The sequence below is a fragment of the Helicoverpa zea genome, chromosome 6 (genome assembly GCF_022581195.2).
Source record: "Helicoverpa zea isolate HzStark_Cry1AcR chromosome 6, ilHelZeax1.1, whole genome shotgun sequence".
NCBI lineage: Eukaryota > Metazoa > Arthropoda > Insecta > Lepidoptera > Noctuidae > Helicoverpa > Helicoverpa zea.
In genome coordinates this window covers 9,695,030-9,714,343 of record NC_061457.1, presented here as the reverse complement: position 1 = coordinate 9,714,343, position 19,314 = coordinate 9,695,030, and the positions used below count along the sequence as shown (strand labels likewise).

Here is a 19,314-nt window from a genome sequence, read left to right as displayed (position 1 = left end):
GATTTGACCTTGCTTTGTACTAAAGAGTAATAATAACCAACACATTTCAGTCGCACTTAATAAATAACATTGTATTCAACCAAAAAAAATAAAGCAAGATTTTATTACTTTCCAAAAAAATATCGTTTCATGTTTCACTTTGTTGTTGAATACTGTGATTAATTAATCAACACTTATTCAGGCTTCCTTCAGTAATAATTTTTACGAGGGCTATTTGGTCACCCAAATAAACAGCTTTGTGTTGAAAAAATATTTTTTTCATTTTTACGAAAACATTATTTTGGTTCATCTATACAAGGTGTTGATTTGCATTTGTGCCATAGTTCAGGAGGAGGACATACAATACGTAAATAATCGATTGGAATTACAGTAGATTGGAAATAACTAATATGCACTGCTTTTTTTTGTCATTGTAATGTCGTGGTATTTCCGAAGTAATCCAATTTTATGAATGAAATTTATGAGTGATCGTTGCGTATGCTTTGTGTTTGCGTTTGTGTGAGGGTGCAGCACGGTTTTAACAGCTTGTATAATGTTCTACTGTACTCTTAGGAACTATAGGTAGTCGCACCTTATAAAACACTAGTAGGTAGCTGTATCCGAATATACTGGAATTCGACATAGTTTTACTATATACTAATGATTTTTTAAATTAAGAAGTTTTCCACTTAAAGTAGTAAAAATTTTCAAAGTAATGTCATTAAAAAAGTTACACAGATTTTAATAAGAGTCAAAGCTTCGTACTAACATGTCAAACTTCTGTTCAACTATCTATCACCCGACGACAAAGTAGTGAAAAAATTCTAACCCACAAAAACTGGAACAGAAAATTCAATGTCAAAGTCAGCTTGTGACGCAATTTAGACAATCTTAACCTCGATGGTGTGAAAAGGGCAATATTGACGAGAGTGTCTCCTCACTGTATATCATTTGCGCTTATCACCACCATTTGTTACTTTTTTGTTTCCCTGCTACTGACAGCAGACTCATCCTTTGCCTTTTAGCTAACTGTCAGTACGTCTACTAAAACGTCATGATTGTTGGTCGGCTTTATGTATCTAATATACACCACGGTATATATCATAGTACTTGAAGCTCAGATTCTTTAAAATCGAATGCTCTTTTTATTTTTTTATATACGACAGTATGGTAAAATACCTACCTACCTAACTAATACCTACTCACCTGAAAAAAAATGAATTATATAACACTTACCCACATAACAATTATTTTGTCTGGCACCGACTTATCACCACTACCAGATTTATTTTAAAATATGTTACGTATGAATCCAAGGAATATAATTTCAACATGTTCTTTAAATATAACTTTTCGTAATCAAAAGATCGCTTGCTCCACTATAAATTAAATTAGGGACATGTCATATGAGAACACATTTCGATTCTGGGAAAAAACATGAATGCATTTGGCATGTTTCCAGTACTGTTTATTTCTTTAGTGTGTACTGCAACACTTCCAGCACTATTGAATAAATAAATAGTTTTTAGGCATTAAATAAGTTGAATAAATATAAATAATATACGTCTTTTGTACACTTTGCTTAATCTTGACATGTGGACAATTTGGTACTTTAAATACCTAAATAGTCATTAAGAAATTAATGTATTTTGTATCTAACATAGTGGTCATTGAACCCACTTTCACTAAAGTAAATTTTCCTTATTTTCATTTCTAAATTATAATTTATAACCCAATTTATCGTGTTAATTATGAGGATAATATGATATTTTTTAATCTGCAAAATGTCAACGGGAACGCTAAAACAGGAAAATTCCAATAAGCTTGTTCTAAATGTAAATCTCGATTGGGATTTTCATCGAAAATACTCAATAAATACGCCTGTATTTCAAAGATCTTATAGAAACATCATTATAATTTTCAGAATATTCAGAGATAAACAATTCTAAAATTGTTTCGAAATGGTTATACCAATTTGGAGTAGTTAGTCAAGCGCAATGAAGAAACATCGTGTAGCAGATTTACGCTAATTAGATGGAGCTAATTAAGAAACACGAGGACAATTTAGCTATTACTGTCAGTTGTATACACCTGTTTTCTTCAGGTTCTTTTAAATAAACAACACAGCTGAGATAAATAAGAACAGGTTTCTTTTTAACACTGGATACTGCGGTTGTTAAAAAAGAGGTTTTGTTTTTCACATAATTATTATAGAACGAAGAAAGAGATCTCAACCTCCTTGGAGTATCTGTGAAGGGATCCGTTTTTTTTACAAAGCTGACTGAAAATAGGCATAAGGCAGGGCTTTTAAAAGAATATAGGGTAAACTTTACACTTTCAGTGCGAGATAATCTAAATCATTTAGATTACATTCAAATTGCAGTGCTATATTTTCGTAAACCACAAAATGTAACTAAAAGGGAATAGAAAAAAGACAATTCCCAGACAGTTATTCATTTTCTTATCATGAATGCACAGTTTTTTTTTTAAGTTCCACTGTTCACAACAGGACGAAGTTATACAGTTATCCGATTAGTGAAGTAGATAGATAATGTTTATAGTTCAGGCTTATAAATAGTAACAGATTTTATTGTTCATAAAATACTACTAATGCTCTGTCGTGCGTGACAATATAGACCTATAATAAAAAGCTCAGATTTAGGTTATCAACGACGATTAGTCATATCCAAAATTACGTCACACTCCCGAAATCCGACTGTTTGAGTCTATATTAAAATCAAAGGCTTTATCAATTTGCCCACGGATTACGGGAGCGGACTGATACGTGATAGTGGATCATTACTAGTGTCTGCCAAACAATATGGTTTACTATATTAGAATGATAAGTGACGTCACATACACGCAATGTTAATCACTGCTGGGCAACTTCCCCGTGGGTAAACCATACATTGATATCAATTGTCCACGTATTTGTAGTGTGAGTTGAGTCAGACATAAAATACATACTCATTGTACACAACGTACTCGAAAATAGATAAACTTTTTTCCTGTAATAGAGTACCTAATATCAGATTTTGAAGGATTGATTTGTCAGAATAATTAATAAAGCTTTGATTTGTTATTTTAGTGATCAACATGAGATTAATTAAGCCAAGTGTGTAGGATGTTACGGTATATGGAACACATAATTATTAATTTAATAACAAAGCTTTAAAACGAAACATTAGTATGTTTTACCCACTTCACGCATTGCTTTATAAAAAAACGTTGTATATCAATCTACAAATCCGACACAAAGTAGGAAGAAACATATTGTTGGATTAAAAACTAATTTTAGATAAATCGAGCATGAAACGGATGTTTCTTCGGAACAATAAATCCACTGAATGTTCTTAGAAATCTGTAGGCGATGACGTTCTACAAAGTGAATAGAAATAAATGGAAAATCGAGTGTTATATTAATTCAAATAAAGTAACGATTTCAAGTTACACGCTTACAATATTAATAGAGACGGATACGAGGAGATCAAATTCGTTGAATAGGGGTAGGTAGGCTTAGAACACTCATTAGGCATTTTAGTACAAGTACCTACAGAAAAAAGTACACTGAAGGAATGCTTCATACCGATCCATAAGTGCCTGATATTAGCGCGTCCAAACAAACCAACTTGTCACCGTTCAAGTAAGTACCTTTTTAGATTTTATTTCTGTTGTAAAAAAGTTTTCAAGCTCTTAAATAAGTGCCTTCTTACCTAAATAAGTGCCAGCAATGTCACCTTGTGAATTAATTTAAGAATGTGCTCTGGGTCATTTTGTAGCATTTTATTGCCTAAAGGACAGACAGCGATAAATTGTATTTATAAAATCTTGAGTTTATTTCAGAATACTGTAAATTATCTTCAATATGTTTTTTTCTGAGTTTCATTCATAAAAATATTGTTGGTCACTGTGCTATTTAATTACCATTGCTTTAAAGGTAATTAGTACCTATGCTAGTTGGTAAAACCTGGGCTTATCTACACACTATCTTAATTTTATAAGTCAAACATGACGGATTGAAAGATCCGGATCACGTCCCAAAATACAGAGATACTAAACAATGAATGGATCGTATCAAGGAAGCACCGATATATTATTGAAGATTATTTACACTACTTTGTGTTTAGAATATTGCATCGGTCAAAATATTCCACAAGCTGTTATTTATTGATTTTTCTTATTTCATGAGAGTTCTTTTGTATTTCAAAAGTTTTAGGCGTTGGTCAAATGGTGAAACCAGAAAAATCCGCCTGTAGTCACTAAAATACTGGTACTCAGCTGCAGAGGTTCAGACTGGAAGCCGACCCAAACATTTTACGGATAAGGCTAGGCAGACGATGAGTCTGGTAGTCTGTGGCAAGGTTATCTCGTAAAGTACTTACTCTAACAGGAGGGAGGAAGACTCCGATCTCTATCTTTGTGTGTTAAACATGTCTGAAACCTACAATTCTAATGGAATCAAAATTATTGTTTTTCATCTGTCCACCCTTTTCCCAAATATGTTTAGACAATACCTACTGGATATTGGCGCAGTTGCTCCAAAATTGCCCCTTCTATATTGTTGGTTAATCTGTTAAAAATATGTTTTTGAGCGAGGAATCAATTTCGGTCGCTAAATCACCGTGACTCGCGTTACTTGTTATTTTTATGTAATAAGATCGGCGTTATATTTGATGCCAACATGTGCCTCTATCATTATCTTTATTTTTCAGTTATATGTAGGTCATATTTGACAACAACAAGGAAATTAAGGATTTGTCAATTTTTTTTTTTTTTGCGGCTGCAGCTGGATGGTATAAAATGCCATTTATTTACCTACCTACATATTTGTTGATGTAGGTAAGTATATCATCATATAGTATGTATATCGAACACAAAAAAACTAAACATTTTCGACAGATTATTTAGTTTTGCCTCATAATAACTATACCGACAACTTGTATATAGTATCGGTATGTATAATCATATATCATGTGCCTTAAACTCCAAATATTTTACTAACATGTTTTGGCAAATAGCATTAACTAATAAATATTGAGCCACGTGCGATAAAGTAACCATATTTTATTAGGTACATACAAACTCTATTCATTACAGTTAAGAACAACGCAACAATTATGAATAGGTTTATAAGAGTAGGTAGGTATATATTTTGCAATTTAACATCAATTTAAAGAAAAACTCAACGATGTAGTTACATAAGTATGTTTAGGAAAATGCAGATCTTTTCGCAATCCACTTACCACAAAACTATAGGTTATAAATCTGATATTCTTTGCATTAAAACAATATATTCTAGACATTGGAATTCCTTAGAAATTCTTGATTCAAAGTAAATCAATTCACAGGGTTACAGAATGGCTTCCGACGGAACGGTGTGCAAAATGCTCGTGTAAACGCGGTAAGATCTATTCATTATTTTCTTTCGATAAACAGCGTAGTCTCCACAACATAAAATAGAAGATAAGCTCTGCGCACTTAGGCTGTTTATTTGCCTATACAGTAATTGTAATATCTCAAATGGTACCCCATACATTTCTAATAGGTACGGTACCTATTCAAATAGATTTACATGTATAAATATTTATGTACCTACTCAATTTATTTTTGAATAATTTGGTTACTGGCAGGAGAGAAAACAGTAAAATATAAGGTCAATTCCAGACTTCAAATAACGTTCCACATTCTAAAAACAATAATACACATGTACATGAACGTACAAACATGGGTCGGATTTCCATATTCAACATTTAACTCTAATACCACGTCAAACACTTCCTTTCTAACAATTTCGCTTCAAAACCAATATTAATAATTAGTCTTTGTGTGTCGGAATATCGTCATTATATTGTTCGAAACCAATCACGGGTTATGTCATGAGTGTTCGTGGACAGCATACATGCGTGGACGCACGGAGTTCCCGCTCGGACAATGCGCTACTCCTACAAAGCGCGCTCTTCCTGCTAACTGCTAGATATCACGATGAATGATTTCCTGAGCGTTGTCGCGAGACATTGAGATCATGTCTATGAAACGAGCATCGCACATAGGTACATAAGTGAATTTGTAGTAACACAAACAGCTAAAATGACGCAATAGGAAAAGTGTCTATCATACGATATGGATTATCTACATCTATGGTAATTTATTACATCCGATTATTACAGAATGTAACTAGTAAAACGTTCGTTGACACCAAAGATATTGTACTACTTGAATATTTGATGCCTGGTAGCCCACGCTATAATTTCTTATATAAAAAATAGTTTTTCATCAGGCGATCAATATCGGAGTCCCTAACTACACAGACCACTTTATCTCGTGTTACTTTCAAGGAATCAGATCCTAGCACATAATAATTGATTGATACAAACCTGTCGTATGTTAAGCGATTTCAGACCGCTTTTACATTGGATTGAAATAAAATAATCTCTACTAAATAAATATCTGGTTGCTGTGAAATAAACTGGCAACCGGGCCTATGTGTAGGTCTAGAATATTACTGAATAGACACATAGCCATGCTCTTCTCTACATAGGTTTGTATGATCATTAATACTAAAACAAACGGCAGACTTCTTTAAAATTGTTTAATACATTTTAAAATGTGGCATTATCATAAGACAAAAACTTGGCGGGCTTATTACAAATAGCCATGATGCATTTATCTTTAAAACTACTATCTACTTAAATGCAATTCCATGAGGCTAAAAATAACAATAAATTAATGTTACATAACATTATTGTTCTTATTATTCAGTCTGTATTTTATTTTCAGTACAAACATTTAAGTCAATGAGATAAGGAATATGTGCACTATACATACTAAATACAATAGTTTTATATACCTACACGTGTAAATTGTGCGTAAGTTACAGATACATTAATTAATATTATTATGGTATCAATTATGGAATGAGGTACTTACTGTGTATTTCAATAACAAAGCGTATCCGTTGTTAGGCGATTAGAGATTATTTGACATTAGCTGCATATAAATTAAATCTATAATTGGTTATTGAAATCCGCAGTTAGGCAACAAATTAAGTTAACATTTAAAAACTGTTGCAAAGAATATTAAAGCAGATATTAATCGCTTTAATTAGAACGATATTCTGGCACATACAACCCATTAAGAGGAATTACCTCATTGACGGCTTCTTTCTCCTTGTCCTTTTCCTTTTTCTTACAATAACACAAACAACAGAAGTAAACAGAGATAATAATGGTTAACAATATTGGTACCCAAATGTAAGCCGGCACGCCAGCCTGTCTCACAGTGTCCGCGTATTCCTTCAACAGCGCACAGGGAACATGATTCCTCTCTTTATGCATCGTTAAATTATGCCATAACACACACTCTTGGTCATTTGTCACCTGTAGTGCAGGACCCTGATCCTTTACAAATGCCTCCACATCTATCTTTGACGAGGATATATCAACTTGACCGGGATCATTCAATGTATTCGTAGTTTCTGGTTCAGTTTCAATAAATGTTGAAATCATAAAACACGGGAACTCTGTTTCTTCAAAGTGTGACCGTTCAATAATTTGTAGAGAACACTTTTCTTCGGATCGAGGCGTGTAGTGATGCGCGTAGCTCGACCCAGTGGCAGAGGAACGTCCTAGGTTGTAAAGAGAGAGTCCGGTGAGCACGTCTCTGAACCTGCTGTCTGAATCTTTATAGGTGTACACATAAGTCGGTGGTAGAGGCCTGTAGACAGGATACAGTTCCGTGGAAGAGCAGGTGCGACACGTAAACATTATGTGGTTGGGTGGATGGTACGTGTAGTGGGTGTGGCTCTTAGTCACGTAATGATGAGAGGATCCATGACTGTGATATCCTCCATGGCCACCGTGACCACCGTGGCCATGTGAGCCTCCATGTCCTCCTCCGTGGCCTCCTCTTGCATGTACACAGACATTGATCACGTACATGTAAACAAATATCCCGTGGATTATGTTCATAGTACGTAAGGATCGGATCCCGGCGCACGACTGCCGCCGCTCGGGAGAGGAGATAGCTTGGCGGCCACGTAGACTTGCTGGCGCCAGACTGTCGCCCCTCGACATAACATAGGGGTGAAAGCCCGTGTATGAATCTAAGAAATGAAAGGTTACGTGTAGAATGAATGGCAACTAATGTGCAGATAAGTCACTAACTACCATTAAAGGTCTAGATGTCTTGTAATGATGATCTAACGGGCATCAGCAAAAAAACTAATATTAGTGTGTGTTCCAATTATTGTGCAGGACGATTGAGGGTTATTTAAACAAGTGTATGGAAATTAGTGGACCTACATTGTTTAAAATAAAGGGTTAGGAAAAATATTAAAAAAAAATACCTAAATGACTGCGGTATCAAGGTCATTATGAAAGTCTAAAAACGATGTTATTTATTTAATATTTTATTTATTAAATTACAAAGTTTTTATATAGGTAACTTCCATATATTTGAGATTTTAATAAGTACCTATATAACACATTTTTAAATATAAACAGTAACACTTCTAATAAAGAAAAAATAAGCGTAGTACACGATTTAAACATGGATATAGCTCTCTTAATCTAAATAACCACATATAGACCATTATATAAGTAAGTAATTAAACACTAAAATCTATAATTATATTTTGTAAACTAGCTGTTGCCCGCGGCTTCGTCTGCGTGGGCAATATAGAATGCGGAGCTAGAGGATTACTACTTAGCAGCCGCACAGGTTAACCAATAAATGTTGTGTTGTGGATGTGTGGCCATTTATCTAAATAAAGAAGTAAAGTTTGTAATGTTCAGGAAATCTTTGGGTCTAGTCAACCGTTTTGAAAATATATGCAAATGTTAATCATATAAATTTAATTTAGTTTGTAAATACGTGATAAATATGACCACTTGACTGAAGATGACATACAGATTATTGCAAATAGCCAAGGATGTCTTGATTTAATTTGTACCTACATGTACCGTGAATCTGCAGCGAAGGTGGAGAAAAGGATTACCAAGTTTCCAAAGTCATTTGCAACACGTTTCATGGCATCCTGGAGATAAATGTAGTACTCAGCCATCTGTTTGATTTTGTCATAATAGAATAAGGTTTTCTGTCAGCGACAATGTAATGTCTGGCCTCGCAGTAGATGCAGCGTGAGGGTGCGTCAGACTCATACCGAATAAAACCCACCATGTTCCTTCTTAAGCCTTTACTTGTGCCCCGATAACTCTTTCGAACAATCTCGCAGCCCCTGCAGGCTTTGGCCCACTGGGGTTTGTTGACTCCCCTTCCGGGGCGCGTGGAAAAACGCGCGTGGCCGACATGAGCCTGTTGTCTCCTAGGAGACGGAAGAAGGATGAGCCACCCGAACTCACCGCCCACAGTGCGGATTTTCAGTCAGTCCGCTGCCTCCTACTCCAGCATGATTGCTGCGCAGAAGGAGGCAACGGCGGATAGCACATTTAGCGAAAACATGTTTGATGGCAATTCTGCCTTTGTAACTGAATGATATCGAACGTGATTATCTAAAAGGCGTTTTTTAGACTCGTCTCGGGTCTGGCAGATCAGAAGTCGAAAGAATTATAATATGTCTCTGGTATGCGAAGAAGATAGGCGAAAAAGCTTCTTACGTGCGTATGGCATTAACTTGAGAAGCTCCCATTTCTTTTAATCTGCACTTTGTGTCTGGGCTTGTTTCTCAAGGTACAGGAGCCTTACCTCACGCTTAGCAGCCCTTGCGAGAGATCGATCTTTCTCCTTTCTTCTACGATCCTTAAGCGTTGCATGTTTTACACCACACTAAATTTATTTGAGTTCTACTCAATAGGTAGTACTCTTCCAAAGTTTAAAGTTGCTTTCAGGTTACCATGTTGTTCGAAATAGTTATCGCGGCCCTGATACATAAAAGTCTTAAGAAGGAATACGATGGGTTTTAGTCAATTAGAGTCTGACACTTTCTCATGCTGCTAGCCCTCAGCGCGAGGGATCATTTAATGATTTCTCATAAAAAAGCCACCACATTACTGGATGATAAGCTAAACTAACATAACCCCAAGTCAATTTGCTTATGAAATACTTTACATGATAGTTAATTGTTCCGCGAATGTAATCATTTTTGACGTTAATATTCGAAAAACTGTTTAGATGGCTCCGTTTCCGGCTCCGAATTTGGATAAGTACTATCAATTTTCCTTGCATCACGATAACAATTATAGCGGGATATTGATGTGGCATGGCAAACTGACAAACAATATTAATAAAAATAACTATAAAAAAATTGAACCCTCTGTTACAATATGGTGAATTATAGAAAATAGACAACTCCATCTGTGAATATAAATGGTAATTAATATGTGTTATAATTTATTTACCACCTTACTGCTTTGTCAAATTTGATGTATTTATATACCATAGATGGAGCCACGTTAACCTTGGCTAAACAATTTCCTAAAATTTTATTTATCTCCCGAGTTATTTATAAATACAAGATTTTCTGTTTAAAGATTAATAATAGGCCGGTCAACTAATATAAGTACAACATTCAATTATGAGTTATTATTGCACACGCTTTCACAGAAACGTTAACAGAAATAATGGTTCATTGCTCATCCCCCGTAAGGGATAGCGTGATAATATATAGCCTATGTGTTGAACCGGCCCCCAAGTAATATTCATGCAAAATTTGGTTTAAATCCATACAATACTTTTTGAGTTTATCCGGGACAAACATACAGACAAAAATTCTAAAAACTACATTTTTGGGTTCAGAATCGATTATGGATCACCCCCCAAGTATTCTTTTTAAAAAATATTCAATGTACAGTTTTGACTTTCTTATCATTTTATTATATGTATAGATAAATATAAGTCATTAAAATTAAGTAATTTATCATATGAGTAATAGTCTTAAGTATTTTTTTTTTACATAATTTTTTTCAGGCTGGAGTGGCAGAAGAGGAAAATTATAAATTCATTCCACATATTTTTCATAGCCATACCAACAGCTGCCATATTATTTTACTATTTAAGAGAAAACAAAATAATAATGTTGTTCTTACACATTATTCCGACTTATAACATAAAAGCCTCAAATATTATAGGTACGCTTAGGTATAACATAGTGTTCTATATAAACTACCAGAAAATCGGTTACAAAAAGTTTTAGTGACTAGAATATACCGCTGGCGTAAGAGTATTCTTAATCCCGAAGGTTTCTTAAGAAAACATACATAACGTTTAAATGTAATCTGGTAGATTTTCTACAACAGTTTATTTACTGGCGATTTTTCCTTTCTAATACGTCAAAAGATTCATTTATCACCTTCTTTAGAATTATATTTTAGAAGACCGTTGTCCTGGACAGATTCGTACTCCTTATTATCTTCTTTGACCTTTTTTCGCGGTACCACACACAACCAATACAAGATACCATAACACTAAGCACTAGTACGGGTAGCCATATGTAAGCAGGTATGCCCGATTCTGTCAAACTATTCGCATACTCCTTCAACAACGCGCAAGAAAAATGATGTACTCGTGCCTCTTTAACAATTGTTAAGTTGTACCATATCACGCACTCTTGCTCATTAGTCACTTCTATAGCAGAATTATTATCCATTAGAAATGGCGACACATCAATCTGTAACAACGTTATGTCAATCAGACTAGAATCGTTCACATTCGTCGTTGGAGCTGGTTCAATAAATGTTGAGATCATGAAACACGGAAATTCCATTTCTTCAAAGTGTGAAAATTCGATGATTTGAAGAGAACAACTTTCACTGGATCGAGGCATGTAGTGACGCGAATAGTTCCCGACAGTTAAAGTGGTACGAGCTAGGTTGTACAGACAGAGGCCCGCGAGTACGTCCCTGTATCTACTGCGAGATTCTTTGCAAGCGAACACATAAGTCGGTAGCATCGGCTTGTAAACTGGATAAAGTACAGAGGAAGAGCAGTTGTGACATGTGAAGTTTATGTAGTCGGGTGGATGGTACGTGAAATGGGTAAGGCTTTTAGTCAGATGAGAATAGGAAGGGGGCTCTTGAGTATGCGATTCTTCATGCGACTCATAATAATCTTCTCCATGTGACCCTGCAATAGGTCTTCCAAAAATAAGCACACGCGATCCTGCACGTAATCTGCTTCGAGATCCACTAAGAGACCCTCCAGGCGAATGGGCACGAAATCGTCCTCCTCCTCCACGTGACCGCCCGCCACCTCGTGACCCTCCTCCCCCACTACCGCGTCCACCTTTTGCAGTTACACAAAAATTGATTATGAACATGTAAACTATTATCCAGTGGATCCTGTTCATGGAGTGCAAGGGACAGGTCGCGGCGGGTTACTCCGAAACCGGACCGAGAGCAGGGAAGAGATTGCTTGACTGTCTCGTAGACTTGTTGGTGCAAGTGAAAGCCCAGGAATGGTTGAAGTAGAATCTATGAAATAACAAGTTACGTATGAAATAAAAGGCAAGTACAGATAAAAAATAACCAACATCAAATTCTAGCTTCCTGATGTTCTAGCGTGAAGCAGCGAGAAAATATCCTAAAAAGGGAAATTATTGGGAAACAATTGCAATAATTTATGGTAAGAGTGTTCAAAGAACAGTGTGGACAACGATAGTGGACAGTTTATCCGAATGCAGCCAACTACCATTATTTAAAATATAGCCATAGAGTCCAAAAACATAATGTGAAAAAAATATAAGTTCCACGACATGTCCTCATAATGCATCCAATGAGGGTTTTCTAAAATGGCGTCCACGAGGTGGCAGCACCGAGTCGTCAGGTCCAGGTAACTGTCAAAGTGCTTATCTTTACTATGAATAGTGAACGATTTTAGTGTTTTTTTTTTATTTTATAATTAAAGCACTGCATTATTGTTTTACAATTGCGGTTGAGTAAATAAAAAAAACTAAATCATATTGTGTTAACAAATTTTTCAACAAGCTTTTCCTTAGTACCAGTGACTTTTGCACCCTCTCTCTTAGCTCAATTTTTAGTTCGGAAACCTTATTCTGACCGTAGTCCATAATAAAATCAATAACACTTCCAATATAACAGAATTTCAATAAACAATAAGTTCGGCACCTACAATTCCATACTATTTGACAGCTGTTTGGACCAGACGCATACGTGGCGCCACCCGGTGGCAGAAAAAATTTAAAAAACCCTCATTTATGGTTAACGATTTTATACAGCGTGATTCAGATAATACCTATAATTGTAATACATCATGTATAACAGCTGATTAAAAAAAAAGTATGTAAATGGTTTCCACTTTAATTGGCAAACGTTATTCCGGCACAACCACGCCATTCAGAGGAACATCTTCCTGGACAACTTCCTTCTTCTTATTCTTTTTAGCTTTACATTCGGCATAACGATAATAGGCAACACACGCACCTATAATACAAGCCACCAATGCAGGAAACCAAAAGTATGCAGGAACGCCGTATTCTGTCACAGTATTCGCATACTTCATCAACAGTTTACAGGGAACATGAAATAACTCAATATTATAATGCGATATCACGCACTCCTGATCAGTCACTTCTAAAGCAAAATAATAGAAGTCCTCTAAAAATGGCGACACATCAATCTGTAACGAAGTTACGTCAATCGAATCAGAGTTGTCAATTTGGCTAATTTTTTCTGGTTCTAAAAATGTTGAGATCATAAAACACGGAAACTCAGTCTCTTCAACGTGTGAAGATTCGACCAGTTCGACGATTTGAAGAGAACACCTTTCATTCGATCGAGGCATATAGAGACGCGAGTATTCCCCAACAAACACAGTCGTACGTGCTAAATTATACAGAGAGAGGCCGGCGAGTAGCTCCCTGTATTTACAAAATGATTCTTTGCAAGCGAATACATAACTCGGTAGCTTGTCCTTGTATACTGGATACAGCTTGGAGGAACTGCAGTTACGACATCTAAAGCTTATGATGTCGGGTGGATGGTAATCAAAGTGAGTGAGGCGCTTAGTCGAGTGAGTGTAAGAAGGCGGTTCATGAGCATGCGATTCTTCATGTGATTCTTGATAATGTCCTTGATCGTATGTTCTAAATGATCCTCCAAAAGATCTTCCATACAGAAGTACGCGCGATCCTGAACTAAGGCTGCTGCGAGATCCGCTCAGGGAACTTCCACGAGATCCACCAAGTCCACGTGATCCTCCACCACCTCGCGACCCTCCTCCACCGCCCCCACGTGATCCTCCCGCAAATACAACAACATTGATTATGAACATGTAAACAATTATCCAGTGGACTATGTTCATAGAGCGTAAGGGAGAGGTTCTGGCGCGCGACCGCCGCAGCTCAGGAAAAAACATTGCTTGATCACCACGTAGGCACGGTGCAAGGGAAATTCCGGAAATGAATCTATGAAATGAAAAATCCTATATGAATAAAATGACAACTTATTTATGAAATGAAAATCCACTTACTTAAATGTTAGTCTCATGATGATAACAGAACAGGGCCGGCCCTAGGTACGATAGTACCAGCGGCCATGTATGAGGGGGTCCCGAAATGAGCCGAAGAAACACCAAGTGAAATACATAGAATAAAACAGCGAACATGTATTTGCAGTAATTTTGACTTGGCGCGCAATTTTTTAACGTCAATTTAGCATCTCGCACCTCCTTACTCTGGTAGGACAGTCTCTGGTTAAGAAGTAACTCGAAAAATAATGTGCGTAATTATTGCAATAAATAATTTTCATGTTAGGAAGCAATTGTGGTAGTAGGTAAGTATGGAATAGAATGTTCAGCGTGACCCCGGTCGGACAAATATGTAGGTATGCCGAATGTGCGCCCAGTTATGTTTTAAGCACTTACAATGCACAGACAGTCAAACACTGACACATTGAGGCTACGTTTAGTAAAACGAGCAATGAGTTATTTTTACCGAACAAACTTTTGTATCGGGTATTAAGATACGTAATATACTTTTCCTTCAGTATTTACAAGAGTATTAATTTTAAATGGTTGAAAAATACTCATGACCATAATTGATGCCATCGCAGGTAGGTATGAAATATGGATCATGCAATCTTATTAAATATCTTGTTACTGTCGCACTACGAAGGTCATGATCATCACAATGGTAATCCCTATTAGGTTTGATAGTTATTAGATAAGTACAGTCAACAGCCCTGTTAAAGTATCAAGTTGCTTCAAGGATACGCTTCTCATGACAATGAACGGGAGGAAAATTCTAGTCAAGGTCATTTTGCCTAATATGACACTGCATGATCACCGTTATTACGTGAAAATAATGACGTTCGGATCGGAATTTATGATGTTTTGGCACTGTATATAGGTATTTAATCTGTGGTTATGGCTTCTCTCTTACTCCTTGCTCAGGTCTGACTTGTTGAGATTGTATCAAAATAGTAAATAGGTTTTTATTATGACTAACTATGTTGGGGTCGGCTTCCACTGAGTACCAGTGTCTTACAAGGAGCGATTGCTTATCTGATCTCTTTAACCCAGTTACCCGGGCAACCCAATAATCCCTAGGTAAGACTGATTGTCAGACTTACTGGCTTCCGACTATAAAGCACATTTTAATAACATATTGCTGCGGCACTATGAGCCACTCTAATTTATTACTGGTATAATGAACTGTAACGCAAACAAACCATTGATGGTTTCCCATCGATCTTCTGGCAGTCGGTATGGCAGAAGTTTTGGCGCCCATCAACAAATACAAGATATTTTTTGTTTAAAAGTATGGCGGTTGTCATGTTCGGTAACAATCATTGATTTATTTCCCTGAATACCGAAGTTTATACGATAAAGGTAGAATAATACTGCACTATATTGTAAAATATTCAGGAAGCATCTGTTAAAAACTTTGTTGCAACAATTACTTTTATTATCCACTGTGTCGCTTAATATAGATCCAGTAGTAGGTAGATTGTCTATTAAGCGTATTAAATTCCATATGAATTGTAAACTTATGTCAGTTCTCAGAAATCATTGAACCGTTTTATGAATACATCAATATTAACGAGTGGCAGACACATCCTTATGTAGGTACGTTTAGGAGAAAACAATAGAGAATTGCTGTTGTTGGTGACAAGCAAATCTGAAAGATTCTGTTATTTTCATGACTTGAAGCATCCTCCGAGCCTTTTTCCCAACTAGGTACGTTGGGGTCGGCAATATGAAAAAAAACCCTTCATTTTCATGAAAACAGTAGCTTAATTGCTACTTGCAATCAATTAGTCAATCTTTAATTTTATTTTATCGCCCTTACAATCGAATATTTCTGTACCCATCGTAGAGCGATAATATAAGCAAATAATTTTAGAAGAAACTATTATGACTCAGTGACGGTTGATCTTATTTTATTGCGACAACCTAGGTTACAACGTTATACTCAACATTTCGAAGTGGGGCAAGATGTCGGTATCTGAGTTACGGAATAAGGAATAAAATATACCTATAGAAAATTCGCCCATCGACATCCCCTTTAGTTCCTACAGAAATTCTGCTATTACGAAGATTATGGTGGTTTTTACAAAAACTTATTGTTTAATAATAATAATTTATTTAATCAGATAACATAGATCCATAATGGTTAGTAACAATAGACTTATAAACTATGTTAGTAGGTACTTTAAACATGTCAATTTATTTTACTGTCCCAACTACTATTTTCACCCAGAGCGAGTGTATCGGACACTGATATTTACTTGCCACTATTTTCAAGATGTCGATTTAATCCATCAAATGTTTAGAAAATGAGGAAAAGAGAAGCAACAAACCGCAAAGATCGCCCGACCAACGACTTTAAATAAAACTTGATACTAACCACAAACCATTGCGATGAAGGCTGTATGATAGATGATAATGAAATATTTAAGGCCATTCCAGACATTTGAAATCGTGATAAGCTTCAAATGATATTTAATTTATCATAAAATTTGTTGATATAGTTATCGGCACGGATATTGAGCCCTGACCTTCACCTGCGCAGAAGCGATTTATTGGTTTATTGCCTTATGTGTACAGTGCGCAAAGCGATCCCCACTCTTCCGCCGAGGGCTCAATATCCGTGCCGGTAACCAATTGTTACTCGTTGGTTATAACCAAGCTCCTTAAAAATGCAAAGTAATAAGTTACCCCTAAGTAATTTTTGATAAAAGTAGTATTTAAAAGTTTTAAATGCCGAAAACATATTATATTTAAAGAAAATTTTGAATTTAACAAAGCTCAAAACACCTACCGACGCCCAACAGTTGTTATTTTTTTCAATAATGGTAAAATTATCTAGTATCAAAGTTGGCAACCCTAACTAATTTGCTGTCAAATAAACCAAAATAAACAAGTGAAGCAGAGCAGATTAGTTATTTTAAGTTAATTATTTATTTAAGTTAATTCTTATTCATATATTTTGGAGTTTGGATAATTGAGGCTTGCTACCTCCAGAAGTCCAGATTAAGAAAAACATAGCAAAAATAGGCTTTTTAGGTTACATTCAATGCACTGGAGAAAAAGGATAGAAAAATATTTATTTTATATAATTTGATATTTTTAATGATTTTTAAAGCAGGTATGAAAAAATAGCTTTTTATGGATATTCACGTAAACAATTAAATGCACTTAAATACCTAATTAATTGGTATTATGAACTTTCAATCAAATAACACTTGATTATTTTAGTTATCTTTAGCTAATTAAATAACCAACATCAGTATTTTACCCTCCCACAAATAAAATGTACCTATATATCATGAAAATCAAGGCAAAGTCAAACACTCACTGACGATTAAATAGTACAATTTTAACACAGTCCTGTAAACAAACTCTGAAAGTAACCCATAACTTAAAATAAATAAATTGTTCAATATTAAGTACATAGTGTTATAATTAAGTAGGTGGTTCAAGAAGTCTTAAAAAGGGACAGACCAGAAAGCTGCCGCCTGATAAACTTAGTGACATAATATTGAGAACTAAAAATGAAAAATTTTGTGCGCTGTCCACCTCTGTCCTCTGTCCACCATGAAACCTTTTACCTTCAAAGCTTTGGTTGCTACAGTGCAGCGGTGAAAAATAAACAGAATGGTTTGCATATTTAGTTTTAAAGTGCAGGAAATATTTAAGTATAGTTTTCTCCTTTGTGGCTAGTCCAATTTACAAGAAGTCTAAATAACAACAAAAGAAATTGCCATATCGAATACACCAATTTTAAATTAAATTATGCAGTTACAGTAGTACATGCAGTTGTAAGAAAATTATATATTACAACAACCTTTTAAACTAGATAATTGAAAGCTGCCTCTCCAGTTACATGTGATGTCTTACTTGTTTATAACAATATTTATTTATTTCACATTCAAAAAAATAGGAAAACATGCAATTCTAATATTAGTTTTCCTATTAGATAATAGTCACAGGTCATTCACCTAACTATTTGTACTCAAGGTCAACTTCAATGACACAAAACTTTCACTAAAAGCTTGTGTTTACACATTGTTTACTGCGTTGTTATAAAGCAGATACTATTCACAATTATCTATTTATATAAATATTGTAAATATCTCCAAAATCCAATCAGACATAACACACGAAATGCCACATTGCACACGCCCATCACAAACATTGCACATTTTTGGCAGCACAATAACAAAACACAAATATCAAACAGATAATTGCAAGTTGCAATCATTCTATTATTTTTAAGATACGTACTTGTAGGGCCAAGTGTTATCGTCGAAGGTTTCTTCAGTAATGAACACAATTTAACGAAGACTCCGTAAGGACTAAAAATACGAAAGCATGACTAAAGTCGCAGGGCGGGCAATCCCAGACAGACGTTCTGAGTGCATAAACAAAGTACAGGGAAAACGAAATTGCACTCTATGGTTCAATGCAACGTATCTTATAGTAGGTATGATTCCATATGATTATAGACGTCACAGTTTATTTTCAACTTTGGAAGGATCGATTATTTTAGTTTTGTAAAATGTACAAGTACGGACATTGGTACCGATAAGATAACGAAATATACGTAGGTACGTATATTATACTTACGTATAGGTTTTTGCACATATAGATATGTATTCACTGCATCGCTGAGATAAAAAGTTATCATTTGATAAAAACAAAGGCATAACAAAGATATCCCGCCCTTTTTTTAAGTAGGTAACTTAGATGTAGTTTCAAGAAAGCAAAAACTTGTCGGTAGGTAGGTATATAGACACCTACAATTAAACCTAAATTAAAATTGATCTTTAGGTCGCCTTCATGAAAAATGACGTCAGACGCGAAAATTTTGGCTTCCCTTCCCCAAAGAAATTACGTTCTAACAATTCCCAGTTGTAGTGT

At 35.4% G+C, this 19,314-nt stretch overlaps 2 protein-coding genes across 4 annotated transcripts in view; both read right to left on the bottom strand.

The window, feature by feature from the left end:
- Positions 1 to 19,314, bottom strand: part of LOC124631475 (adenosine receptor A2b) — a 72,736-nt gene that overhangs the window by 48,986 nt on the left and 4,436 nt on the right. The gene's annotated exons all lie outside the window — the stretch shown is intronic.
- Positions 6,555 to 18,992, bottom strand: LOC124631476. 3 transcript variants are annotated; one of them, XM_047165891.1, is made up of 2 exons: positions 18,679 to 18,976; positions 6,555 to 8,080 (listed from the first exon to the last, which is right to left on the bottom strand). In XM_047165891.1, exon 2 carries the CDS (start codon positions 8,049 to 8,051, stop codon positions 7,077 to 7,079), a length of 975 nt encoding a protein of 324 aa, XP_047021847.1. In that variant the 5' UTR covers positions 8,052 to 8,080; positions 18,679 to 18,976; the 3' UTR covers positions 6,555 to 7,076. The 3 variants fall into 3 exon arrangements, with proteins under 3 accessions (XP_047021847.1, XP_047021846.1, XP_047021845.1); XM_047165890.1 differs by lacking the exon at positions 6,555 to 8,080 and adding an exon at positions 10,787 to 12,404 and having other exon boundaries at positions 18,679 to 18,991; XM_047165889.1 differs by lacking the exon at positions 6,555 to 8,080 and adding an exon at positions 13,041 to 14,356 and having other exon boundaries at positions 18,679 to 18,992.

Excerpts from the sequence above, each read along its gene's own strand:
- LOC124631476 (XM_047165889.1), bottom strand. The coding sequence starts at position 14,307 with ATGTTTTTTCCTGAGCTGCGGCGGTCGCGCGCCAGAACCTCTCCCTTA.